Here is a 26,176-nt window from a genome sequence, read left to right on the forward strand (position 1 = left end):
GTGCTGAGATAATGACTTTGAGTTGTTTTGCTTATCTATAACTTCTTCCATCTAAGGTCCTTGGGTCTTTTAAAACCATCAGAGAATCAGGCCCCCTAAGTAAAGTTGGAGCGTTTCTCAGCCACTTGATGGGAATAACTTAAGCTCTTTGCTCCCCACTAAACCCTCATGTGGTAGGTCCTGGTCGCAAAGGACGTGTGTGGCAGAGCCCCAAGTAGGATCCGAGCCTTTCGGCCTCTCGTAGAGGTACAAGACCATCTGTCTTCAGCAGCAACGGGCTGCTTGCGTAGGTATGCGATACGGGAGAAAATATTTTATTGCGAGTTGTTAAAACCAGGCCACACGCAATTGTGCTACGGTCTCCAGTCTGTCTTATTCTCAGATAGAAACCTGTGCCCAACCTTCCAAGCTGCTGCCTCGCTGGAGGTAGCGACAGACTCGCCACAGAAGTTCAGTGCAAACTCTGATGTGCCTTACGCTGCTTTTTTGCTGCAGACGAAATGGAGAGGATTGCCACCTGACCCGCTCTCGCTGAAGGGTCTGTTGACTGCGGATCGCAAAGGGCCGGACTCCTTAGGAATCCTCTCGCCTCTCCAGAGCAAGTCGTTTCAGCGTGCTGGTGCAAACAGAACAGGTTATTTCTGCGGGCGTGAATGAAACCGAGGGAGCCCCACGCCGGATGGGAAGTGCTGTTCTGGACCAGTCCTTCGTGGCGTTTGATAACGTGCTTCTCGTCATTTAACAGAAAGTAAGTGGAAGTTAGGAACCACCCTTGGAAAGCTTTCGGTGCTAATGCAGTACTGCTTCTAGGATGGCTGCTCCTGTGACGCTTCCAAAAAGATGAATCGGCAGAAGTACAAAAGGCAGCATGCCAAGCTGTTTGCTGTCTTGTCCTGTTGGCTTTTACATGCAAGTTTTATGATAGAAGTAGAGGAGGCTGATATAGCAACAGCTTTCAAATATGAAGGGCTGCTGCCAAGGGTAAGGGAATCATGTTTTCTATGTTTAAGAATTAATGGCTTAAATAGCATCTGGGTTAGACCAGCAGCCCTGAACCTGTAGTCTGTGGACCCCTGGGGTTCCTCAGAAGGCTCTTTGGTCCATCTCTGTAAGTGTTATATGTAAGCGCTTCTTCCAGTTAAGAATTAACCATTTATATTGTGATTTTTTGTATGTAATTTTGGTTGTCATCTTTAGGAATCACACTGAATATATACTGACAAGTTCCTGAGTAAGCTGATCTGATTACACCTGCTTTGAGCAGGTGGTCGGACTAGATGAGCTCCGGAGGTCCCTTCCAGCCTAAATTATTCTATGATTCTGTATTACACGTTTTCTGAGAGCTCAGAGAGATCTTTCTGCAATATGGCAGGGACAGGCCAATTTCAAGCCTTCTCTCTCTGTTTTGCCCAAGGGTGCTGGGGTTATGTGGCCCCTGGCACAACTTTGAGCAGCCTCAGGGCTGACCCGAGTTGCACTGACTTCTAATGACTGTTTAGATCCCTGCAGGCTGAGACCTATTAATTGTGCTAACCCCTTCCTCTGCTGTGCCACAAGAGCGAAGCAGCACAAGTCTAGCTTGACCTTATCTGTAGGACTACATGTAAAATAAACCAGGACTGGAGACAAAAAAGACCAACAAAACCTGGATGTCTTTAAGTTGAAAGAATTATCTGTGCTAGTAAGGCATTTGGGGAGTTAGTTTATTTCCATAATAGATGTAGATAATAATTCCAAATTCTAATTCCAAAGAAGAGTTTATGAATGTAAATTCTGAAGGGATAAATTGACACTCTTTTCTAGAAATTTCTTTTCTGACAGCTAGGTGAGAGGGAGGCAGAAGAGTTAGCACGCAGTCATCCTCAGTTCTTATCTGGGACCCCACGTTTGCTATCGCATCACCCTCCCCCCTGGTCGGTCCATTGCCAAAAGGGAGAGGAAGCTGCTGATTACACTGTCTGCACGGGGACAACTGCAGCTTTAAATGTTTCCTCTCACCTTATGTTTGCTATCCCCCTCGTTTTCCTTTGCTTCGTATTTCCTGAGTCTGGCGTAAGCCTAGACACCGAAACCGCCAGAACGGTAGCGGCAAGGTAGAACAGTGGCATGGTAACTCATAGCGAAACTTTGGTAAGACTTTGTCAGAAACTGGAGCTGTGGATTACCCAGGCTATTTTTTCCTCAGCCCCTCTTTTATGCGCTTTTCTTTGGTTTAAAAGGGGAGGAGGGGAGAGTGGACTTTAACAGCTGTTTCTAAAATTGGCTCTCTTCTTCCCAATGAGTACGGGTGGTACATCTTTGATGTGCTTTTTGCTGCTATCAATCAGTTTCATTTTGGAGGCTTTTATATAATAAGTTTGTTACAGAAGACGAGTTTGGGGTGCTTGTCGAATTACTGCCTCTTAGAAGGGGTCTTCGAAGCCCTCCCTGGTGATGGGGGTTCAGAGCTCTGTCCCCTGCGCCCGAGCCCTCTGCCCCCAGCCCCAGCAAGGGCTCTGCTTTCCGCTGCGACGGCTGGCAGCTCTGCTCAGAGTTCCTCCAGGTCCTCAGCAACGATGAGAAACGTCGAGCAGTAAGAGTGTGGGAAAATGGTGGATTGGGATAAATCAGGAGTTAATCATGATCTTTTCAACAAGATGCAAAAAAATTGCTCTGCAGGCAGTACAAGGCAGCCAGCCCGTCCACTGCCAAATGTTCTTCCTAACTCTCATTAAAAACTCTCTCGCATCCTAAAGCACAGGCGCCTTTGCAGCAATGCCACCCAAGGACTAACGTGGTGTGGTGGAACGCGTTGCCTTGCTCGTGTGCATTGTCTGAGCTGGCTCCTTTCTGGCCTCGCTGTGTGAACATTCATGTGTTTGCAGTCTGTGCTGTACACCCCTTCTCCAGAAATTACAGGTGCAGTTTCCCAAACTAGTTAAGTACAGGCAATCTAACATGCCTAAAGGGAAAGTTGCACTCTTCTCATTTTCCCTTCCCAGCCTTTAACTTCTGTCCCTGCTCCTGCCTCGCACTGCCGCTGCCGCTCCTTCAGCCTCGCCACGATCAGAGAGGTCGTTTTGGCGAGAGAAACGTGGGTGATGTCGTCAGTGGGAGATGACAGGGACACGATACGCAGGAGGAGGAAGGCAGGATATCCCCCTCCTCCTCTGTGGTAGCAGTCCAGACTTAGCAGGTTGAACCCAGGGTAAAACCACAGCCTGGCATGTGATGAAGAGCGCGGGATGTTCAATACGCGGCGCTTCGGGACGGAGGGCACTACGAGGTGGGCTCTAAGCTATTTTCTGTGATCAAGGCTTGTGGTGTTAAAGCTAACGGGGAGCGTGACAGCCATACGCCACGCTAGCAAACAGCCCTCGCCCCGGTGTGCCCTTCCGGGAGGCAGTGGCTCTGCGGGACGCGTGCCCGGCACTTGGAGCCCAACCGGAGCTGTGTACCCGGGGAGGCAGCACCGGCGTGCGCAGCAGCGGCCTCGCTCCCGGGATGGCAAGTCTGCCTTAAAGGCGTCCATTAAGGCAAAGTAAACCTGTCCTAATGTATGTAGGGAGCATACATAACGTAAAATGTATGGAGCACCTATGTATATTTGCTGCATTTAAAAACTGAACCTGTGAGAATGGCAGTGTCTGCTTTGTACAAAGTATGTTCAGAGCCGCTCAAAGGAGGCCAGTGTGTTTTGAGACAATTCTTCTTCTCAAATATATTCATATTCTGTGTTAAGTGTATAAGATATAGGGCAACAAGCTACTTTGTGAGACCATGCATTTCCTTTCATAAGCTGACAGGCTTCATCTTAAATGAATCAAGCTTTTTGCCACATTCTGGCAAGAGGAGGGCTGTTCCAGATGTTGCTCCTCTGGTTAGAAACATTCTAATTTCCAGCCATAATTCATTTCTACAAGTTTATGTGTGTCCAGCTTTCGTTCTGGTATTGTTGTCCTGCTTTGATGGTTTTCTGCCTCCATGATATTTACCGCTAACGTAGTTAGTCATCTTTCTACTTTGTTAAACCAAAGAAATCAAGGTATTTTAGCATTCTCCCATAATAAACTTTCTGATCTCCTGACTATCCCAGTGCCTCCCTGGGAACTCCTGTTCCCATTTGAATGCGTCATCTCCAAATCCCCTTATAAATGGTGCTTCATTCAAGAAGATATGCAAGTTCATTTCACAGTTTTTCTCCACAATTTGCTTTGAAGGGGATTTCCAGGTAGTTTTCACACTGCCAGATTAAATAAACACTAAATCTTTTCCCCACTGAAGCCTTTATGCCCAGTTGCCTGTAGCAATTAGTTTCCTTAATTTTTCAGTGTTTGCCTATTTGAAGTAAATATTTTGGATATATACCTAATTTTGTTTATTTTCTGATGTGAATTTCAGCAAAACACATGTATGGTCACCTGGTCCAAAATTCGGCATAACCAGATCTTGGACTGTGCTCCCCATATGATTCTAAATGACGGTGAAGCCTAAACTGGTTCCAGTTGGCTCAGAGGTAAAGCAACAGAACCGGGAGAGACGTCCTGCTTGACCGTCTTGGTTCCTGGCGTCCCCGGCATCTGACTGTGCCTGGCGCTGCGTGTGCGCAGTCTCCCTGGGTGGGTGCTTCTGCCCTTGCCCTCTCCCTGCCCGTGCTGCCGGCCCGTCGGAGGTACCCGCGCTTAGGAGGCCTGTTCGGACCTGCGGAGCTCGCCGCAGTGCACGCAGGTACGCCCCTGCTCCCGGCGTAGCCCGGCGGTTTTATTCTCAGTGTGCAACTGCAGTGCTGTTGAACCAAAACTTGCAGGCTATCTTTCTATGGAAAGCACTAGCCTGGCCCCAGATGTTTGTGCCGATTGATGTCACCGTCATGTGTGTAAAATAGAGGCTTCTTGCAACCTGAATTTGTTAAAAATGTTTCTCTGAACATTGCCCTACTCAGATTTGGAGAAATATAATCCTGCGGATATATAGATTTGAGGTTTTTCACTCAAGAAATGGAGATTCATGGCAAGCCACATGCTCTAAGTTCTTTTCCAAAAAAGGATGAACACATTTGTTTTTAGATGCATTCCTGATGGATTGGAAAAAATAGTTGTTGGGTTTTTCTCCCTGCTACTGTTGAGAGACAGGCTTAAAAAATGAAAGAAAGAAATAGGTAGATGCAGTGCTCATCACATCAAGTCATAGGACTAATGTCTTGAAAGAGTGAGAGATGAGCCAGTCCCCAGCTGACCCAAAGCCAGGTTATAATGAGTTGCTCCAAACCAGTGGATATTATTGGTGTGCAGTGCTCTCCGTCTCTCACGAGAGCCCTCCTTTCTGGTACCGTCAAATGAGACTGGTCTCATCTGGATATATCACTCATTACTGTAGCTAATTCTGACCTGGTACTCTTTGCGGAGGTGCAGAATACACTGCTGGAATCCAGGTCATTATTTTTCCTGAAACGTTTCTCTCAACACTACAAAAGGATTCTGTAGCAAGGAATAATTATTTGTGCCAGGGTTTGGTGTTTCATTTTATACTTTGTCCTTGTGTCTTCTCTTTCTGGTTCTCCTTGTCAGCTGACCCGGTGTGCTGCTTGTTGCCCCTGTGTGCTACCCGTCCCAGGAAAGGATTTCTGTACTTGCTGTTTTGCCATAACCAGGTTACTAGCTAGCGATGCTTCCCCAGGCGGGAAGCTTGTTTTCATGGGGCCGTGACCTGGCCGATCTGCCGAGTTCTTGGAGCGCGCAGTTTGTGCAGCCGGACGCTAGGTAGCATTTGAATCGGGAGGACATCTGAAAGAGTTGTGGGTTTTGGAGGCTGACCGTCCACTTACCTTATTGCCAGGGCAGTTATCTTTACTAAGATAGCATTGCTTAACTGCAAGGGCCTTCCCAAATGCTTAGGCAGGGTTTCAGAGCGGGAAGCCTTACCGTCAGGTCTGTAGGGTGAGGGGATAAACCCAGTGGGAACGTTCTCCATGTCCCAAAAAAGAAGGTAAGGTGGATGCTTTGGGGGCCAGAGAACCAGCAGCTTTGCAGTAATTAAGGCAGGTTTCAGTGAGGCTCCGAGCGGGGATGTGACTGTGGGAAGAGAGTACAAGGGAAGTGCTGCTCATCCGCCATCCCGCCGGTCCGGGAGCGCGGCGGCGGTGCTCCGTCCTCACCCCCGGAGCGGGGAGGCAGCAGCCGTGCCCAGAGACGAGGGGAAGCGAGGAGTGAGGTCAGCCGTGGGTGTCAGCGCGAGAAACGGGGCAGCGTGGCAGCGGCAGGCACCGACGGAGGAACGGGAGCTTGAGGTTCAGCTGCGCTTGCTTTCCGGGAGACGCGAAACCCACAGAAGTGCCTGGGCGGAAGGAGGAGAGTCGGCAGAGGAGAAGGATTTCTGGAGTTACGAGTGCTGCGTGGTGCCTGGAGACAGCGTGCCGCTGAGAGAGCAAAGGGCCGCAGCGGGTGTGTGCAACTGAAAGGGACCAGCCCAAAGCTGGGCTGGTGAGCTGCAGGCATGAAGCGATGCGTCCTGACGGCCCGGGGGGCTGGGCTGCAAGGGGGAGACGAGCACAGCACTGAAAAGAGACGAGGGGAGGTGGCCGAGAACAGCCCTTTGCACCCTGGTAACAGCTTCCCAGCGAAATGGAAGTAAGGTCCTTGCCGCAAATAACCTTAAGTCGAATGCGTCGCAGCACGTTGCATGATTTTAGGGTTGAAGGTGAGGAGAGTGGTGGAATAATAATCAGTAAAATCATTTTTTGCTCACCAACATAGTTATTAAAAAACATTTGGGAGGGGGTTAAAAATGTCATGATGTGCTGGTATTGAGAAATCCGAGAGCTGGATTGTAAAAAGAAAGGAGAACGCAGGATGGAGAAAATAACGGTGCAACTCAGCCGGTCTGGTCTTGGTCTGTGCGTCGTGCCCAGAGGATTCCGGCAGTGCTCGGCACCTGGTGAGGCTGATACAGGCAGCGAGGGCTCAGTCAGCCCGGGAGGAGGAGTACGTGACTGTTGCAGCAGACTGGGGATACTGCTCTCCGCAGGGCACCGTGCTTCCCTCCAGGGACCCCTGGACGCGATGGGCCCCGTGCTTCCCGGGGGGGCCACTCGGGCAAGTCTTCTGGGACTGCTGGCTCTTGTGCTTTGGGCTGGACTGTGCCTTCCTCCGTATACCTCCCGTGAGAGCCTAAAAGTCTGATGAGTCTGAACTGCACTGAAATAATTTCTGAGCGAGACAGCAAAGGTTGCTATTTAAACTAAAATTCAGTCTGACATACCTTCCTAGCAAATAACCTCAAGTAATTACTGCATTTTAACAGTAAGAAAAAAAATCTGTCTTAATTACATTGCAGAGGATTAAAATCTACCACTTTGTCTAAGTGCAGAAAGAACAGCTGACAGGCCGAGAAGGTTTCTCTGTACAACCTAGATGAAGGTTCCTCTGCTCAATCTGTTCTCACCAACCCCGGTTATTTCTTAGCCTGTTTATTCCTCCCTTCATTAAATATGGCCCTTTTTAGGGACTTGGTCTGAGGAGAGCGAGGAGGCAGCGGCTGTGTTCTCCCCTCTCTCTGTGCAGATCCTGCCTCGTTGCCTTAGCAGACACCGCTTTGGCTTGCTGCCTTGGTGGTTCCTGCAGCGACTGTCTGAGGGGTGAAATTGTGGTGACCAGGACTTTTCCCGAGGGTCTGAGTCCTGCTTGCTTGCCACGAGAGTGAATGCTAAGGGTCGTGTTTGCTGGTGCCGCCTGGGAACTTCAGCCGTCTCATCAGGCTGCAGTTGTGGGGACAAATATAGGAATCGGCTTTGAAACCACCAAAGGTGTCAGCTCCTCCAGCATTAGAAATAGTTTCTCAGCCTTGGGCTGGTTTCACAAAAATAAAAAATAATATGGAGAGACTTTAATTATATCTCCACTGGTGATAAAATGGCACTTCCCCCCAAAATTACTGTGACTGATGTCTGTATTCTATTGAAAAATGAGATCTGTCATTTTCGCATAGAAAAAGTGAATGCTTTTAATGTCAATCACCGTTTCCCCCGATGCCTGCAAATAAGAACGTGTTCCTGTCCTTGCGCGCTAGAAACTATTTGTTCCTCTTGCGTAGCCTTTGAAGACCCTCGTTCTTCGTTACAAACACGACAAGCCTGTGATGGAGGGAGCGGCCTTCCTGCAAACCCGAGCCAGAGCAGACCCCTCGCCTCCCTCCCGAGGCCCCTTTGGAGCAGGGAAGCTGCTGCCTGGGTGTCTGCACCTCCGCGGGGGGAGGGAGGGAAAAGGGCTTTGCAGGGAGGGGAATTTCGGTCTAAATTGAAACTCGGCAATTTTGTCAGAAATGGAAAAGTAGATGTAGTGAGCAACTGAAGAGGGAAGTGCCCTGAACTCTTTGAAAATTCCTGAACTTCCTATTAATAGATTTCTGTTTAAAATAATGTGAAAAATTAAACCTCTCTAAGGCATTGAGTCATGTACATTCCCACGAGTGCTCAGCATGTGTCTGCGCTCCACATATCTCATCGGATATTGTCCCTCCCAGCTTGGCTCCAGGCTCACACTGCAGCAGGAGCCTTGGTGGGTCTTGCAGCATCTCAGCTTCGGAGATTCATAGCTGGCCTGGTGATTTTATAAAACATTTTTGTTCTCCATACTTTATTAGTCACTGACAGACTCATTGTTTATAACATACTTCTCAGCAAGCTGTTTGCGACTCATCGCCCTGCTTGCTTTATAGTCTATAAATATTTAATTCTTTAATAAACTGCTTATATGTAATATCAAATGACTGATGCACTTCTCTCCCCTCTTCAGCAGTGCTACTATTTGCAAAACAATTATTTTATTTTCTTTGAATAGCAATGTGTTCCATAAATGCTTGAATTTCCTTTTTCGCGATAGCAGTTTCTGCGGGGTAGTTGCTAAAGTGACAGGCAGAGCGATGGTTCCCGTAGCCTTACACGGGGAGGTTCGCTTCAAGATGGTCTCGGGCTGTGACCAGCAGATAGGTGCGGGGCCGCGACGGCAGCGTGTCGCACCTGCGCGGGAGGAAGAGCGGCGGTGGCCCGTCCGGGCGGGAGCACCGCGCAGGAGCCGCGTGCGAGCGGTCTGTGCTCGGCAGAGCGGGGCGCCCGGCCTTCAGCACGCGTGCCGCGGGGCGAGCGGCGTTGCCTCTGCCTGCGTGCCTCCTTCCCGCCTGCCTGGCCCGTGCACGATGCACTGCACGCCCCTTTTCTCAAGCCTGACCTCCTTCCTGCTGCGCTTTGCGGAGCACTGGTGAAAAGAGCAACTGTGACCAAGCTGTTGGTGCCTGAGCTGCTCGATCCCCTCTTCCTCCTCGCTGGAGCAGGCAGCTGCCTGCACGGGGGCTGTTCTGGCAGTACCAGCCTGCTTCCAGCCTCTCCTTCGGCAGTCCCTGGCCCTCCCGTAGCGTCCCCGGATGCTCTCCTGTACGGATCGGAGCGGGGAGCTTCAGGGCTGCAGGAACAGCCTCAGCCAGGGTGAGGCCACTGCCGGAGCCGTTGCCCAGGTCTGCAGCCTGCGCCGTGTCTCAGAAACCCACCGGAACGGTGGCAGTGGCTCTGCCCTGGGTGGACTCGGCTGCAGGCTGAGCCCGAGGTGCAGGAGAAACTGCCCTGCCCGTTCTGCCCTCAGAGTTGTCCTTGAGCACGGTCGCAGGACGGGTCGGCGAGTCTGTGCACTCCGTTCCCAGCGCTGCACAGCCTGTATTTCAACTTCATCTTACCCTCCACAGGGCAGGCTGGCGTTCGGGCTCCTGCCCTTGCAGTGCCTTCCTTTCCTTTCCTTTCCTCCCTGAGCAAGACTGACGGCGTGCAAAGGTGCTGCTCGGGGTCCGGGTCCCCGCTGCACCCGCCTCCCTGCCACGGAGCCGGAAGAGGGAGACGGGCAAAGCCCCGGGGAGGGAAGGATATCTGAAACAACGATGGGGCATGGCGCATGTGTGACCTTTCTGTGGCATCGCTTTGCATATATTCCCTATTCCCAGGCCCCATTTGATCTTTGATATTACGCTATCTTGAGGCTGGGGATCAGAGCGATCGAGCAGGTAGCACAGCATCCTCTCTGGTTGCCGTCGTGCTGGGTCGAGGTCCCGAGTGCCATGGTTCTGGGGTCGGGACGCAGTCAGTACGGGTGGGTGGGGTGCCTCGATCTAGGCACGGGCTGGAGTTGGTCTGCCCAGGTCACCCAGGCGCATCGTGGCTGCTCGGCTCCTTACAGGCCAACAGACTTTGGGCGGCTCACCCTGCTCTGCCTAGGCTGATTCTGGCCCACAAATCCCGTTTCACAAGGACAGCAATATGTCTTGACTGTGCCTTTGAGGGTGCAATGTCATGTTAGGAGGAAGATTGATGTCTAACTTCAGAATAAGGTTGATGATCGAGTAATCCCTCGTGTCCTGAATTTTTGCACGCTGCGTAAAGCTGTGGGCAGAGAGAGGGCGGATTCAGGGTTCTTGCCTAGAGGTGGTACTGGTGTCCTGTTTCGGGTCAGAACTGGCTATGCGTTGCCATCTACTCGGTCTCCCAGATGGCTTTGTAGGAGGAGGTGTGTGTGCATGGGGGAGAGGCATGTTCCCCACCCAGGAGGAAACTTGCCATGGAAGAGAGCTAGATGGGCCTCCGGTTACAAGTCCTTCAGCGTCTTGGGGCAGCAGTCCCCCTCTGGCTGTGGGTCACCGCAGCCTCTGCATGTTGGCGTTTAGACGGACAGAGGCCGAGCACAGTGCTCCCCTTGGGGCCCTCGGTGCTCCCTTCCCGCTGGGGCCTGCCGGGAGGAGACCCGGTTGCTGTCTGCTGAGGGCTCTGCGGCTGCCTTTGGCCACGCGCTGGTACCAGGCCCCTTTGGTGAGGGGCCCGGTTCCGCAGGGGCCGAGCACCCGCCGAGCCTGCGAGCTGGATCTGCGCTGGCAGCGCTGCTAGAGCCACGGCCCAGGTCTGGGCAAGCCCGCAGCCCGAGGGGAGAGGAGAGCTCTCCTCGCGGCAGTCCCGTCTGCGGTACCCTGTCCTCCCCGTCCTGCCTGCTCCCGTTTCGGGTACGGAGCAGAGCAGTGCCCTTTCTCCGGAGACCAAGTCTGGTCGCGCCTGAAGCCTTACCCATGCCCGGGGCACCGCCAAGGCACCGCCAAGGCAAAGCTGCTGGGAACCTGCGCGAGGCAAGCCCCCAAGACACAGACCTTCCTAAAGCTGATGTCCAGCGCAGCTGAAGTCATGTGTTGCTGCTTGGTGCTGGCCCACCGTACCTCTCTGCTAACCCCTTCTTGATGTACGCAGGTGAACACTAGTCCAGAAGAGCGTTTCTAGCAGAAAACAAGGTAGCCGCAAAGTCCTGTTTCCATGCGCACGTGTTTTTGCACTTGTAGTATCCAGTGCTAACATTCACCGTCCTGAAAGGAAACCCGCGGAGGAGGATCTAGCCTGCTCCTTGCGCCCCGTCTGCCCCCGCCGCTTTCCCCCAGCGCGAGCACGAGCGGCCGGGAGGAGCTGTGCCGCGGGCCGGGGCTGCAGCTGAGCCCCGGGTCTGGCTCTGCGGTGGCAGAAGCGGGCGGCGGGGCGGGACGCGGCGTGTCGCTGCTTCGGAGCTCCCGTCCCCGGGGAAACGCCCAGGAGCCGGGCGCCGGCCGGCACTGGTGCCCGAGCGCTCGTACGTGCTGTCTCGCGAGCCCTCTGCTCCCAAGTTGTGACCCTTGACACGTTCTCCCTCTGGTTCCCCTTCTCCCGTCTCCCTCCCTTCGCACACCTCCCTGAAATTCCTGAATGAAGACCGGGCATCGTCCAGGCATCCGGCTCCCGGTCCTCCAGGAGCCTCCGGGCAGCAAGGGCGCCTGCTGCCCTGCCTGAAGCAGGAGTAATGGCAAATGCGGAGAGCGCGCGGTGGGCTGTGCTATTCCCTAAGGAGCCTGTTCGTCCCCAGCGTGGTGCAGAAAACCCTCTTCTCCTTGGCGATAACCTTTCTGCGTATTACCATTATGCATGTATTCCATGTGACTTCCCCTGCCTCGCCACCACCTCCTCCGACTCATTTAAATAAAAATAATTTATGTGGACATTCCTTCAGTCAGGATTTTCTCCCCCCCCCCCAATAATATTTCGTTGATGCTTTGCACCCAAACGGGCTCGTTATGCTTTCGCATGTCGTTAGGGCGTTATGCAGACCAACAGCGACATCTGCGTGTGCCGCAGCGCTACCGAGTTGGGGGAAACGCAGAAAACAAACCCCGAACGAGCTCCGAGCTTGTCTGGCTCTGCCTTTGCTCAGCGCCTTCGCCACCACCATGGACACGAGTAATTGTACAGTGTAATCACATCACGGCTCATCTGAATATTCATAACCGAGACAAAGCCTTGGAGGAGAAGACAGTGGGGGAGGGGAAGGAGGAGAGTTTAAATATAAAACAGCATTTCTTTGGAAGCAAATTTCTGCCTTCGGCTCGAGGAATGGGCTGGATGCTGATCCCGTCTGTCTGTCCGTCTGCCGTTCACACCCGGTGGGCAGCGGTAGCGATGCACGCGTAGACCCCTCCGTTGGGGAAAAATAAAGCAAAACAACAAACAGCCACAGAACTGCCCCCAGCGAAAGTGGTATTTGAAGAGTCGCCAACGGTGGCTAACCAGCTGCTGTTTTACCAGGAAAGAAACAGTCTATTGAGGGAGCTTTATAAAGACCCCAATTAATATGTTGTGCATGTATAAGATCTACAAAGAGCCCACTGTGTTCCTCCCCCCGCAGCCACCACCACCTCTTCCTGATCGGTGCCAGTGGAGAAGGATCTGAGCTACCAAATAACTGATTAATCACTTCAGCAGTGACAACACCCCTCTCCAAAAAAAGAGAGAAGAAGAAGAACAAACAAAAAGAGGCAACTGTTCGCTAATTAGTGTGTAAATTACCGCTGGTTCCATCCTTCTTTTCACCTTAAAAAAAAAAAAAGAGAGAGAGAAAGAACAGAGAAATATAATCCCCATGTTAATGTATACGTTGTCTTCATTTCTTTTGTTTTACTCTGATATCCTCTACTAATATTAACCAAGAAATTGTCGAAGCTGTGGCTGGCTCTGCCAGTGCGTTCCCCAAAGAGCTCCGATTTCCGTTCCACTGGAGCTTATATTCCTTTAAATGTCTAGCGCAGCACCATTCCTCCCTTTCTAGTGCATCACTCTGCTGGAATTAGAAGAATCCAAGGTTATATCCAACTTCAAAGGTTTCCAAGTCATAATGATTTTAGTAAAAGTAGAAGACAGATCATGGAACAAGTCCCTGGCTTTTGAAGATAGGCATCATAGGGACCTTCCTCTCCCTCTCCGTCTCTCTCCCTCTCTCTCCCCCCAACTTTGTACCTCTCCAGGCTCTGAATGTCCCGCGCTAACGCGGTTTAATGATATGCAAATGAAATATGCATAAAACCATTCTACTGTATGATGATTAAACACTGGAGACATTAACAGCCGACGCTCCGCTGTTTGACTATAATAATCTTTCCCGAACATCCACTTTGATTGCGGAGTTATGGAAACCCATAGCAGTTGGCAGAGAGGGTGTAAGCGAGAGAGAGAGAGAGGGAGAGAGAGAGAGAAGGAAGGAGAGATGCAGGGATGCATCACCCATCTCTGCATTTATCCCACTCCAGGAGACGTTCCCCCCCTTTGTACTGCATTCCTACTGCTGTCTTTTGTAATCCATCCATGCGGTCGCACCAGGGCGATTAACGGGAAAAAAACCTCTTTTCTCTTAATGTTTCAAAGCTCATTAGCCAAACGATTATTCCTCATTAACAGCGAAAGCTCATTCATTAAAAGAAAAAATATGCCCAAAAGATGCCAGCGCTGTTAATCCCGAGCCCTGTAGCTGGGCTGTAAATCCCATGCTAGTATTTTCCGTGCAGAAAGGAAGCGCGCCAATCCACGAAAAAAAAAAACCAAGGAAAAGAAAACATTTTGTGTGTTTTGTAAAATCCGCAAGAGAGGCAATTAATATTCCCATTGTATGACTTTATTTTTTGTCTCTGCCTTTTGTTTGCAGCGCCCTTCCCCGGCTCAGCGCCCGGTGCCAACAGAACACCTCGCAGGATCCACGGCGGCGCAGACGACGTAAGTAGCCGGCTGTCCCTTGACGCCCTCTTCCACAGCCCCGGACCCTGCGGACCCCGCCGTGTGCGCGGCGCGCTCCCTCGCTCGCCCCTCCGGACTGCCACCCGGGTCTCAGGAGTAGCACCTTCCAAATCCCTCTGTCTTCAAGTTTGTGCGTGTCTGTGGCATCCCTCCTCCTCCTCCTCCACTCCCATAGTGGATCTTGTGAAGGGCTTCAGATCGGCCCCATTCATCTCCCTGGTGATAGCAGTGAATGTAGATAAATCTCTGCCTGCCTGCTTGCTGCTGGAGTATGATTTTTATTTTGTCTTCTGTGTATACCTGGGTCAAAAAGTGGGATGTCTACTCGCACCGTGTGGCTGTGTGTGTGTGCGTGCCTGTGTGCGTGCGTCTTGCAGCCTCCGCGCCTTTCTCCCTCGCTCAGACGCGCAAACACGTCGCTGTGCATGTGCGCGTTACACGCGTGCACACGCACAAACACGCACACGCGCGCATGTGTGTATACGCGGAGGTATACACGCATGCCTGCCGCAGGCACCCCCGCACTCACACGGCTCCTCTGCAGACGTCCGCGGCAGCGTGTGCATACGTGCGTGTGTGTCCGCGCGCGCCGGTCGGCGTGTGCCTACACCGGCACCTCCAGCTACATCCCTATAAACGTTCCCTCTCCTCCCAGCAGAGGCTGTGTGCAGCTGTGATCCTGCCCTCTAAGAGCGGCATTCCTCCCTTCCTCCCTTCGGCGTGCTATTCGGAGACCTTCGTGCTCCCTTCTCCGTGTCCCCAGCTGCAGAACTGGCATCTGTCCCTGAGGTTCTCCGCATGGCGAATGGCATCGGCGGTAGCCCGCATTCTCGCAGCTTCCTATGGCATTTCTCCCTCGATGTCGGCTACTCCCTTTTGTTTGTTGTTGACTGGGCTGGGTGTGGTTTTTTTTTTTTTTTTTGGAGTTAATTATAAACGAACCTGAATGGCAAACGCGCCAACAGCTTGCAAAAAAAAAAAAAAGAGAAAAGAAAGAAAAAAAGAAAGACCCACACAAACGCCTTCTGCTGCGACAGATGCCCGTGTTGCCCCTGGCACGGAGACGCGGGCACAAGGGGGTCGTCGCTGAGGATTTTTTCTTCCGCCGTTTTTCTCGGTCGCGTCCCCTTTCCCCGTTATCCTCGGAGGCTCCGGGATGCCGGCCCCGGCTTGGAGCGGAGCGGCGTCATGGCGGAGACGGCGGCCTCGGTCCCGCGGGGCGCGGAGGCGTCCGTCGTGCCGGCTCCGCCGCGGCGGGAGAGGGCTGGGCGCCGAGCGGCGGGGTCCCCCCCGGCCCCCGGGAGCCCGGCGCCCGCGAGGAAGGGCTGGCGGCGGAGCAGCCCGGTCCGTCGCGCCGGCGCTGGCGCCTGCGGTCGCCGGCGGCCGTTCGCTGCGGGGGCCCGGGTCGTCGCCCCGAGCGCCAGCGCCGTCTGGCCCGCGCGCGGGGCCCCCGGAACATATACCCGCCGCCGCTGCCGCGCGGAGCCGTGGCGTTGCCACTGAATGGATGGCACCGTGCCAGCTCCGCTGCCATCCGCCCTTGCAGCTTTTTTTCCTTTCCTCCCTCCTCCCTCCCTCCCTCCCCTCCTCCTCCTCCTCCCGTCGACTCGACGTTAATTAACACACGGGTTAATTGATTTTAAAAGCTGCAGAATTACAGTTAACTTTTCCCACCGGGCGCGGACGCCAGCCGCTTGGCACGGTCCTGCCGCTCGCGCGGCGCGGGGGGCCGGGAAGAGCCCGCAGCGAAGCCGGCCGCTGCCGAGGGAGCGCGGCGGAGGGGAGCCGGCGCTCCCGCCTCGTCCTCCCCGGGTGTCACCGCCACACTCTGCCATGAACAGTCCCAACGATCCCTCCTCCTCCTCCTCCTCCTCCTCCTCCTCCTCCTCCTCCTCCCCGCCCGGGTCCGGGCTCCGCGAGGGCTGCGGTGCCGACGGCCGGCCTCGGCTGCGTCCCGTCCCGTCCCGTCCCGTCCCGTCCCGGCGGCCCGGGGACCGCTGCCTTTGTGCACTTGTCCTCTTCCCCGGTGCTTTTTGTTTTGTCTGCCTAATTGGCTCAGACGCGTTGCTCGTGGTGGGGAATCTCAACCAGGGGAAAGTTAGTTCTTTGTAACTACGGGGGGATCGTCGCGCGCGAGGGCTTTGTTTCTGTGCTTTCGCCCTCCCGCACCCCAGCCGCTGCCGTGCGCGCGGGTGAATGACAGCGCGGCTGGGAGGAGACACGGCACTGCTGGGAACTTGCCGCTTTCACCTTCTCGTGCTTTCATTTTATTTCATTTTGTTTTTTAAAAGCATGAAGCAAGTGAAGCGACGAGAGGAATCCATTATGCAAATCAGGTCACATTTGCATAATGTCTCATGACTGGAATATGCAAATGAGCTGTATAATTTATGAGTGCCAGTGTCTGTCTAAAAGTGTTTCCCAGAATTTATAAAAAAAGTGCGAGGCGGGGAGGGCCGCCGAGCGCGCTGCCCTGCCAGGGAGGCTCTGCGCATTCTTCTCAAAGTCTTCTCCGAGAGCAGCGGCTCAAACGCTCATTAATGAGAAAAAGCCTCTCCTTGCACGCGGCCCCCCCGGTTTATTTTCTGCTTCTCCCCCCCCGAGCCCCCACCTGCTCGCTGCTGCCTTCTCGCAAGGCGTTCGGCTGCTGCGCGGGACTCGGGACCCCGGGGAGAGAGGCAGCCCCGTGCGGGCTGCCCGTGCCCCGGTCCGGCTCCTCCGAGCAGGAGGGACGGCCCTTCGCCGCCGTGCCCCTCGCGCGGGTGCCCTGCGGGCACGGGGAGCCCCCGGGGCACTTGCCTCCGGCGGCGCGGTGGGGTTGCGGCTCACCGCCGGCACCGTGTCCAGCCTGCGCCGGGGGCCCGAGACCCACCCCGACCTCCTGCGGAGCTGCCGGGGTCGCTGCGCAAGTGGCAGCGCCCACGGAGGGACACCTCGCCCTTTCTACGTAAAGCGGCAGCGTCCAGTTCCAGCACTCGAACAGGTCTCTGGAATGCCCTGGCAGGGCAGGACAGGTATCAAGACTTCTTTTGTCTGTTTCTTTGCAGTTTGGCGATCTCGGGAGCTGCAGAAGGCGGCAGGTAGGCTGTCGTTGCGCGTGGGGACACTGCTGCTCTGAGCTGCCTGCACAGGGAGCGCGTAAATCATAACGGGGTCTGGCGGAGGGACGCCGAGGTGCGTCCGTGACCTCAGCGCGGCTGCGGAGCGCGCGGGTCCCCGGCGGTGCCGTCCGCGGGCATGGTCCAGCCAGCGGCAGGGCGGCGGGTCCGGGGGCTGGGGTGGCTCTGGCAGCCTTTCTCCGTTCCGACTGTCAGCCGTAGGAGCTCCCTGGGGTGGCTTTTGGGCAAGAAAGTGTGATTTGCTTTCGCTGAGAATCTGCAGTTTAATTTTAAAACCATATGTGTTTATCTCTCTGGTTTCAAAACACATTTTTGGTCTTAGTTACTGTCTAAACCAATGAATCTCACCATCAGTTTCAAAATAACATCTTTGTATGGTTTGTTTAATACATGCATATGGCTAGAGAGTACAGAAGGTCTTGACTCTGGTAGTGCATACCGTACCAGACTTTTCCAATATGAGGAAATGATTTCATAAATTGTGCTTTTACCTGTGACCGCGGGATTCCTGGCGTATGAATATAAAGGGACCCACTGCGTTAGGTATAAAGAAGGCAAAACTGATCTCCTTGAATCCGGACAGGGGAGGTGGGAGGCAGCAGCACATCACGACTCCAGAGCATGTTTTGCTCGGGAGTTTGCTCAACTTTGGTGCTTTCCGCCTGCACCGAGGGGGTGGCTGGTCCCCAGTGCCAGTCCCCCCGTGCCAGCCCCCCCGTGCCAGTACCCCAGTGCCAGTCCCCCCGTGCCAGTACCCCAGTGCCAGTCCCCCCGTGCCAGCCCCCCCGTGCCAGCCCCCCCGGTGCAGTCAGCAGAGGGGTGGCTGAGCCTGACCTGGAGCTCGTGCAGAGGCCGGATCGGGGCCATGGGAGTAAGCGGAGTGTCCGCTTCGTGTTTCTTGGGGAGAGGAGGAGCTGCAGCCCCCGGGGGGCTGGGGCACCTCCCAGGGCTCCGAACAGTGGCTCTGCGGTGGGATGCACCGTAACGTAAGGAGCTGGGGTCGTTTTTAACCTTAAGGCAAGCTGCCCTGCTTCCCTCCTCCCAAAAGCTCCTGTGAGCTGGGAAGGAGCGGAGAACACGTTCACTTGTTTGGCGTCCGGTGTAGGACCCACTGGTCCTTCAGCAGGACTTGGGAGTGGAGCCCACGGAGAGCGTTCCTCCCAGCACTGGCTGGCACGGGGCACAGGGGGAGATGCTCTGCGACTGTAAAGTAATCAGCAGGCATTACATTTTGTCTCCGTTTAGGGAGAATCCACCGCTCTTTCTGAAACTCACCCCGCTGTGCTCTAGGTGCGTCAGGGCCGCTGGTTCTGCTGTGCCCTCCTGGCCACTCGTGCTGTGTGGGCACAGGTAGTCATCAACGAACGCAGGGACGGGAGAGCCAAAAGAGCTCTCTCCTCCTCTCAGGGCACGCGGCACAGTTCGGGTTTCCCTGCTGCCTCACCTGCTCCCCTTCCAGGCACAGGACCCCCCGGAGCCCTGCGACGCCTTCCTGACCTGCACAGCGGGTCTCCTGCCCTGGCGTCCCCAGGGAGAGCTGCTAGAGGACTCCTTTCCGTGTGCAGGACCTCCTGCCAGCGCTCATGGGAGACCGGTACCAAGAGAGCAATTGCCGGGTGGGACATCCTGCGGGGCGGGGGGCACAGCAAAGCAATCCCTGCGAGCTCTGGCAGCTGGCACTGGTTCTCCACGGCTGCATTCATGTTCGACGTAGGCATCCCCAGCCAGCCCGGCAGCGGCACGTGAGTGCATCTCTCTAGGGCAGGGCAGAAGCGGCCCTCCAGATCTCTGTCTTCTAAGGGTCGTAAAGCACGGAAAACTTCCAGCATTGTTGCACTTTTGCATGATTTCCTGCCCTTTTCCCTTACTGTAATCATTGATTTTATAAAGGGCATTTTTCTGTATTCTTATAAAACCGCCAAAACTCACGAATATTCTCTTTTGTACTTTGATGCTACGCTGAGGACTGGTGAATGTCCTGAGCTTTGTATTTAGGGATGAAATAGGTTTTTTCAGGTAGGCAAGAGAAAGCTCATGGCATATGGACTGAGATATGTGTATCTACCAGACAAGGATTTTCTGGTCTTTTGGGGTCGTGTAGCAAGAGACGGTAGCGTGGGGAATCCCTCACACAGTGTTGCTCGCTGTGTGCTACCACCGAGGTGTTGTTCTTTGTCAGCAGGGCAACGTGCACCTGACGAAGCCCGGCTGCTTTTTCCAGTGCTTGGCCTCCAGCTTCCTGCCTGCGGAGTCTGAAGGACTCCCTGCAGCCCCTTCCTCGAGACTCCCCGGGCCTTTCTCTGCAGTTCTCGTTCCCTGTCCCGCATGAGGGTAAGCCATCTGAAACGCGGATCCAAGCTGACTGGCAGAGTCGTGCTCCGGTGGCGTCTCTGGCTGCCGTGAAGCCCTGGCTGCTATGGAGATGGGTTCCTAACCTGGCATCCCTTACACAGCTTGTTGTTTTTTAGCCCATTAATATGAGTGCACCACTTCCAGAGCCTGCACTGAAGGGCATCTAGTCTGCATTAGCAGGGAGTTATTAGGGTAAACACATGTGTGCATCCTGATAATTCAATCCAAGTGTACTTTAAAAATAATGGTTATTGTTGGCACTGGCGCAGAACTGTGCTAGCCGTGGAAGAAGCCTATTTCCAGGGTGAAAGATGAGACAGGCACATACCTCTAGCCATGTATTTTCAAATTATCTACTGTGTTATCTCAGTATTGAAGGTAACTGTTGGATAAGCGGCATGTGCCTCACCGCTCACCAGCCAGTCTCATCATTTTCCTCTTGACTTGTGGATTTTGCAGTCATCATAGGGAAGACTCTTGTACTAGTCTTGTCTACAGAGACCAGGCCTAAGCAAAGGCATATGTTCTTTGCTGCACATTTCTTAATGGAGGAGTTTGCAGTGGGGGAGTTCAGTGAAAATGCTCTGCCTTTCTGTTCTTGGTGCTTTCCCAACCATAATGTCTGTAAATTGCAGCACCATGCAGTGCTGTTGCATAACATATCCGTAGGATTTGCTCTCCACGGCTGTTCCAGGCAGGAGACTGGCTAACGCACATGGAGCCAGCAGGGTCTGTTGGCAGTTTGACTCCTAGTACAAGCAGAACATCCTGCAACAGAACGGCCGAATGGACGGGAAGGCCACTGGCCACCTCCTTTGCCATGAACGCTGACCATGCAGTCCTGCCGTTTGTGTTGTCCTTCAACCACCTCTTAATGCGAAGGAGGAGCTCCCTCTCAGGCCGTGACAGTGTAGATTCTCTAAGAGCCACTGATGTTTGGTCTTCGCAGAAGTTCCGCATGCTGTATCGGACTGATTCCCTTATCCGCATGCTCACTGACTCATTCAGAGAACTCCAACAGACTTGTGCGTGGAGGCTTCCCTGCATCTGGGACCCTTCCCTGGTAGGGCATATTTAGCCCTATGATTACTAAGATTACCTGTTGTTGTAGTTTCTGCCAGGTAGGGTTCCCACATCCAGTGCAGAATTCCTGTTTTAAAGGATCATGTCACCTCTGCCACCCTCAGTTTCTCCAGTACCAATGCTGGTCCAAGCAATGGGATGCAGCAATAGATAAATATACCTGGAGCTTCGGTTCCCTCCTCACCTCTTCTGGATAAGGCACGTGGTATCGGGCAGTGCTAGCCGGAGTGGGGTGGACCCTCCTGAGTTCCCATTCCTGCAGGTGCTGAGCACCTTGACCCTGTGAACTGTTAAAGCCCATCTAGCAACTCACGTTCAGGGCTGCCAGCTTCGTCCCACCCGCTCTCAGTTTCGCACGAGGGCAAATGCAGGCGGAGGTCGGAGCGCTGCGTTCCGAACAGGTCCGTGAAGACCCCAGTCTGCCCACAGCAGGATCAGCCCTCAGCTTCGTGTTACCCGCGCTGGCACAGCCGATGGTTGTGCCCGACATTAGGAGCAGCTTGAATGCATGGGGCTCATGGCCTGGTAACAACAGTTGTAAGCAAAGTCTGCAAAATCTTTAAATCTTTAACAAATCTCTCATTAATCCCAGCTAAGTAGATTAAAGCTGACTGCAGGCTTTAAAAGGAAGCAAGCTGCTCACTTGTAGGACAGAGAAAATATATACAATGAAAAACAGCCAGACAGATAGGCTGTAATGTGCAGTTCCTTTGTTCCTCATCTAGATAAAACTGGGATGAGAATCAGACCGCTGGACCTGGGTTCAAATGGAGCCAAAGATACAATGAGATGAAACTGGATATCTGTATAGTACGATTCAAAAGTATCAAAGATGCTGCACACAGATACAGTCTGTGTGCTGCAGACACAGGGAGTGAAGCAGTTCCGTATGAATGGCATCTTCAAAGAACCGAAGCAGGATGCTAAAGGCTGTGTGAAGATCAAGATCCTTCTCGGGGTTCAACTCGATGTTAAGGTCCTGCTCATAGCCTCTGATACGCTATCTGCAGCAGTCACTGGAAATGGTCTGTATTTATAGACGTAACTCTCTGATTGGCAATGAAATGGTTAGGTACCTTAGAGCAGTGAAATTCCCCCAGATATTTACAGTTTGCTTCTGTAACTGGAAGTCAGAGTGGATTTTGTAGGATTAGACTCTCAGAGGGAGTGACTTGCTGTTTCTCTTCCTCAGAACCTAGTGTCCCTTCTCTAAATGCGTATTCTTAGGTGTGAAGTATATAAGCGTTGGTAGGTGTAGATGTTGCAAGGACAGATGAAAGCTCTTCAGTAAAGGCCAGACTTACCTTGATAACCCGCTCCTGTTGTAATTCAGTGACTTGCTCTCCGTTGGTGCTCCCTCCTCTGCTCGCCTGCCTGCCCACCTTATTTGCCTGCTCGCACGGCTGTCCGTGGCTCCCGCTCCCCGGGGCTCTGTAGTGCCTGTCACTTTTTCCTCGTGTCGTGTCTGCCCTGGTCCCTTATTCCAGCGATGCCTGCTCTCTCTGCCAGTTCGGCAGCTCTGTTCTCTCTTTGCCTTTGATCCTTGCCACAGCGCCGGCCCCAGACTGGCAGCAACAGCGAGAACTTTCTCCTCTAGCATCGACGTGTGCGTGCTTCAGCGGCAGCGCTGTGGTGGCTGGTGCCAACAAGTGCAGCAGGACCTGCTGCCTCTGTGACCGTACGTCCGAATGGAAGCACTGGCGTTCCTTCCCGAAGATTCAAGGTGACGGTCAGGGCAATGACGGGTTTCTGGCGGTCGGTGACAAGCAAGGGAAAACGGGAGACAGAATAAATCTTCTGAAGGGACAAACTTCGCTTGACCAGCAAAGCCTGGACGAGCCCAGCTTCTCAACAGTGCAGCTTTCCCGCATTCCCAGGTGGTTTTGCTCCTCTGAGAGCAGCTGAAATTTGAGGGTGTTTGCGAGAAGGGCAGGCGGTCATGGCCCTGCTCTGCACCTCTGGACGCAGGCAGGGCAGAACGACAGGCTTGACGCGGATGATTCATCCAGGCCCTTCACTCTCTGTGCAGCTTGTTCTTTAATGGTGGAGGAGAAGCAGCTGACCGAGGGTTTCCTAAACAGTGGTTGTGGGCTCCTAAAGCAGTGATACGTCTGTTTTAGTAAAGCTACATTTTACCTAATCCTGTGAAGAGATGGCTGCAAAAAAAAGGAGAGGAGGGTGCCCTTCTTCTCCCCCAGCTCTCGCAACATGACGAGAAATTCTTACTGTCGCTCTCGGGTGATGACAGGCTACTGTACTTAAGTGCTGAGATGCGCTCGCCTTCCTCCCAGATAGGCAGCTTCCTGGCCCTGCAAACTGCCTAAGGGTGCAAGCAAGTAGGTTAATGCTTGCTTTAGGGTTAGCCTGAGGGTGAGAGCTCCCAGCAGGCACAGCAGAGTTCTGCTTGGTGTGCCTGTGTGCTCGAGCTCGTGCACACGGGCGCCTTCGAGGTGAATATTCGCTGCCCCCAGTTCATTGCCGTGTACCCTTCCCTCCTCGTTTCTGCCACAGTGGTGGGAACCCGGGCTTGTTACAGACTTCTCTCCTTACTTACGCGGCATAAGCTTGTGGCTGATTACTGAGCGGTCGCCTTCCGTAGTAGGCCTGCTTTTTGTGTTATTTCTGTGTTTATTGATGCCTTGAGCTGTTCCTTATAGTTTTTCACTCTCTCCTTTGGGAGCAGGTAGAAGGAGCAAGGGACAAGGACGGAGAAGTGGAAGAAATGCAAAAGGTGGAAACTGCATCTCTGGATATGATTTGCAGGCTGCAAACATTAATATATTACAGTAGGGAGGAATGGCTATTGCTGTGTCTTGTATTTCCAGCATGCAGTCCGTGGCTGGGTTCCCGCGTGGTTCTCTGCCGTCAGACGCCGGGGCACGAGCTAGAGGCAGTTGAGCATCTTGGAGAAGGTCAGGAGAGCCAAAGGCATCCGTCTGGGGCTGTGGGGCCAGCTAACTCGGGTCAGAGCAGGCAGCACTGACGGGGGTCCCAGAAACTGCGCTGGTTTCAGCTCCTTCTCGGGAATCTTTGCGGGGCTCTCCGGGGCCGAAGGACTCGCACCCGCGTCCCGTGCGCGCTGCGGTGGACACGGCTGCGGTGGACGCGGCTGCGGTGGACGCGGCTGCGGTGGACGCGGCTGCGGTGGACGCGGCTGCGGTGGACATGGCTGCGGTGGACGCGGCTGCGGTGGACGCGGCTGCGGTGGACGTGGCTGCGGTGGACGCGGCTGCGGTGGACGTGGCTGCGGTGGACGCGGCTGCGGGAGAGGCACACGCGGTTGCACGTTCGGCAGCTGCCGGGCAGCCGCTTCCCGCGTTGCTCTTGGGGAGGAAGGGGGGCTGCCAGCTGCGTGGGGCCGAGGTCCCACAGGCCAAACGTCGACTGAGAGCCTCAGGCAGATCTCAGACCCAGAAACAAGATCCCTTCTCCGTGCTGTGTGGTTGCTCACCCCTGGCATCCTGTCCTCCTGTTCAGACAGTGGTTCACCTGGCGTGTCCAAGCGTTGGGCTCTCCTGTGGTACCCTGTCATAAATTCCTATATATTACATATATATATACACTATATATTCCATAAATTCATAAATTCCATCCTGACAGAGTGACGTGGGCCTCTCTGATGCTGCTTCAGGCCCTTGGCCCCCGTGCTTGCTGCCGAGCCCTCTTAGATGGAGGCAAACTAGCTTAGGGAGGAGCAGGACGCGGCACACGTCGTCGTTCTCCAGCTGTTTCTTAGGAATCTGGATGATGCGTGTGTTTAATGTCTGCAAGGAGGACTGCAGTCCTCGTGCTGCTGTCTCTTGCACAAGGAGGATTTCAGGAGCGTGGATGCACGGGTCCCGGGGCACGTCCTGCAGCCGGGATTCAGCCCTCTCTGCCGGACGGGGCCCGGTGAGGCAGGGAGGGCTGGGATTTTCCTCAAGCTGGTGATGGAATGGATATTCCAAAAAGGTTCTTTCAAGAGGGGTTTGTGTGTGACCAGGAGTAAGCGGTTTGCTGAAGATTGCAGGCTGTTCTGCTGCAGAAAAGGAAGACGACCAGAGCTGCCAGGCTGTACTCTTTCGGACGAGGCTTGTGCAGAACCTGGAGCCCCCAGAGATGACGTCTCGTTGCAGAACCTGGCTCTCACGAGCTTTCTGTCTGGCTGCTCCAGCCTCGACTCAGTCACCAAGGACACACGTCTGGTTTCCCCTGTCCTCTTCCGATAGTGCTTTAGTTTCCTTTTTGTTTCAGCCTCCTTTTACCAGGGCAAATGATTAATCAAGAAGAGCTGAGGATTCAGCTCATTTTTAAAGAGCAACTTATTTATTGATTAAATATTCAACTCAGGGAAGTAAATCACAGCCAGGAAAAGGCAAAAGAAGTACGTTCTGCCTGCTTTCGAGTACCGAGCCTCTGCTCCGAGGGGCCTCGAGCTCCTGAAGCCTCCCAGCAGCCCGGCTGCTCCTGCGCTCAGCTGCTTGATGTGCGTGCGGAAAGCGCAGTCGTGGAAGAAAGCCGGGGTGCTGGGTGATGCCACGCGGTGACGGCAGCGATGGCACGGGGTGCCATCTCCGAAGCGGTGTGTCAGTGCTGGAGGTGGGGTCTTCTGGCAGGGGTCTAGCTGGAGGCAGTGCTGGGGGGAGCGGGGGGGCGCGGCGGGGAGGACGAGCTCTGCAGAGGGAGCTGGGCACCGCGGGCTGTGCCGCCCCGGGCGGGAGTCAAGTACTCGTGCGGGAAGTGACCCGCGTGGCTGGTGCTGGAGCAGGCGCCAACAGAAGCACGCTCCGTCCCGCAGCACTGCGTCGTTCCTTTGCTGAGGTTTGTTGGTCTGCGCAGGCGGTTGCGTTGGACTGATGCAGTGTACGCTGGCCGCTGGCACCCGCACGTGAGGTCCTTTCATTGTGAAACTGTAGAAGCCACCAGTGAATACACCGATAGATGTTTTAAATGCAGTGAATGACCTGGAAAGGTGCTGACAGGGTTCAGACAATAACAGCGTGGCATGGGCAGGGTACAGAGTCCGGCCTGGCTGGCCGGGTGCGCAGGCACTGCGCGGGGGTCGACGGCCCAGCTCCGTCTGCACAGACAGGGATCCAGCTAAGCACAGTGGAGGACGGCAGAAAAACTAGGCAAAGCTTTAGGATTTTCTCCCACAAAATGTAGAAACACCCAGTAGATTGTTCTACCCCAGAATATTTTGAGACCTTTTGAAATAAAGCTAAGAACGACTCTAAGTCCACTTGTGCTCCTCAGCCGTGCACGTGAACACCCAGAAAGTGCCAACGTCAAAATATTTAGTAGACTCGTGGATCTAGTCACTGGTCACAGAAATGAGGGCTGCCCAGAGCTCCCTCCCAGCAGAGCAGTAGCTTGATTCCTTCGGAAAAAAATCAGAGAAATCCTGTGGGTTTTTGCAGTGGTTTAGCATCAGATTTTCTGTTTATGTTTGTATAGCTGAGAATTTTCTGTTTGCTCTGTGGTTTGTTCTTCTTTGATGCTTCTTTGAAGCATCATCCGTTTTAAAACTTGAATTGTCTTTAAAAATGCATTATTTAACTGG

The 26,176-nt window shown here is 53.8% G+C and overlaps 1 protein-coding gene across 10 annotated transcripts in view; it reads left to right on the top strand.

The window, feature by feature from the left end:
* The window catches only part of LOC112985566 (uncharacterized), a 120,219-nt gene that overhangs the window by 59,118 nt on the left and 34,925 nt on the right, over nt 1–26,176 (top strand). For 2 of the 10 annotated variants that reach the window (XR_010391497.1, XR_010391499.1), the window contains exons 7-10: nt 178–290; nt 496–748; nt 4,381–4,707; nt 13,992–14,059. Coding sequence is in view for 5 of the 10 variants with exons in the window: in XM_064519884.1 (XP_064375954.1) it covers nt 654–748; nt 13,992–14,059; nt 17,128–17,160; nt 18,659–18,945 (483 nt within the window). In the remaining 5 variants the exon portion in view is untranslated. Of the gene's footprint in view, nt 1–177; nt 291–495; nt 749–4,380; nt 4,708–13,991; nt 14,060–17,127; nt 17,161–18,658; nt 20,641–26,176 lie in introns of those variants that run through there. The other 8 variants (XM_064519883.1, XM_064519885.1, XR_010391496.1 and 5 more) reach the window with 5 other exon arrangements.

This window comes from Dromaius novaehollandiae, chromosome 13, assembly GCF_036370855.1.
Source record: "Dromaius novaehollandiae isolate bDroNov1 chromosome 13, bDroNov1.hap1, whole genome shotgun sequence".
NCBI lineage: Eukaryota > Metazoa > Chordata > Aves > Casuariiformes > Dromaiidae > Dromaius > Dromaius novaehollandiae.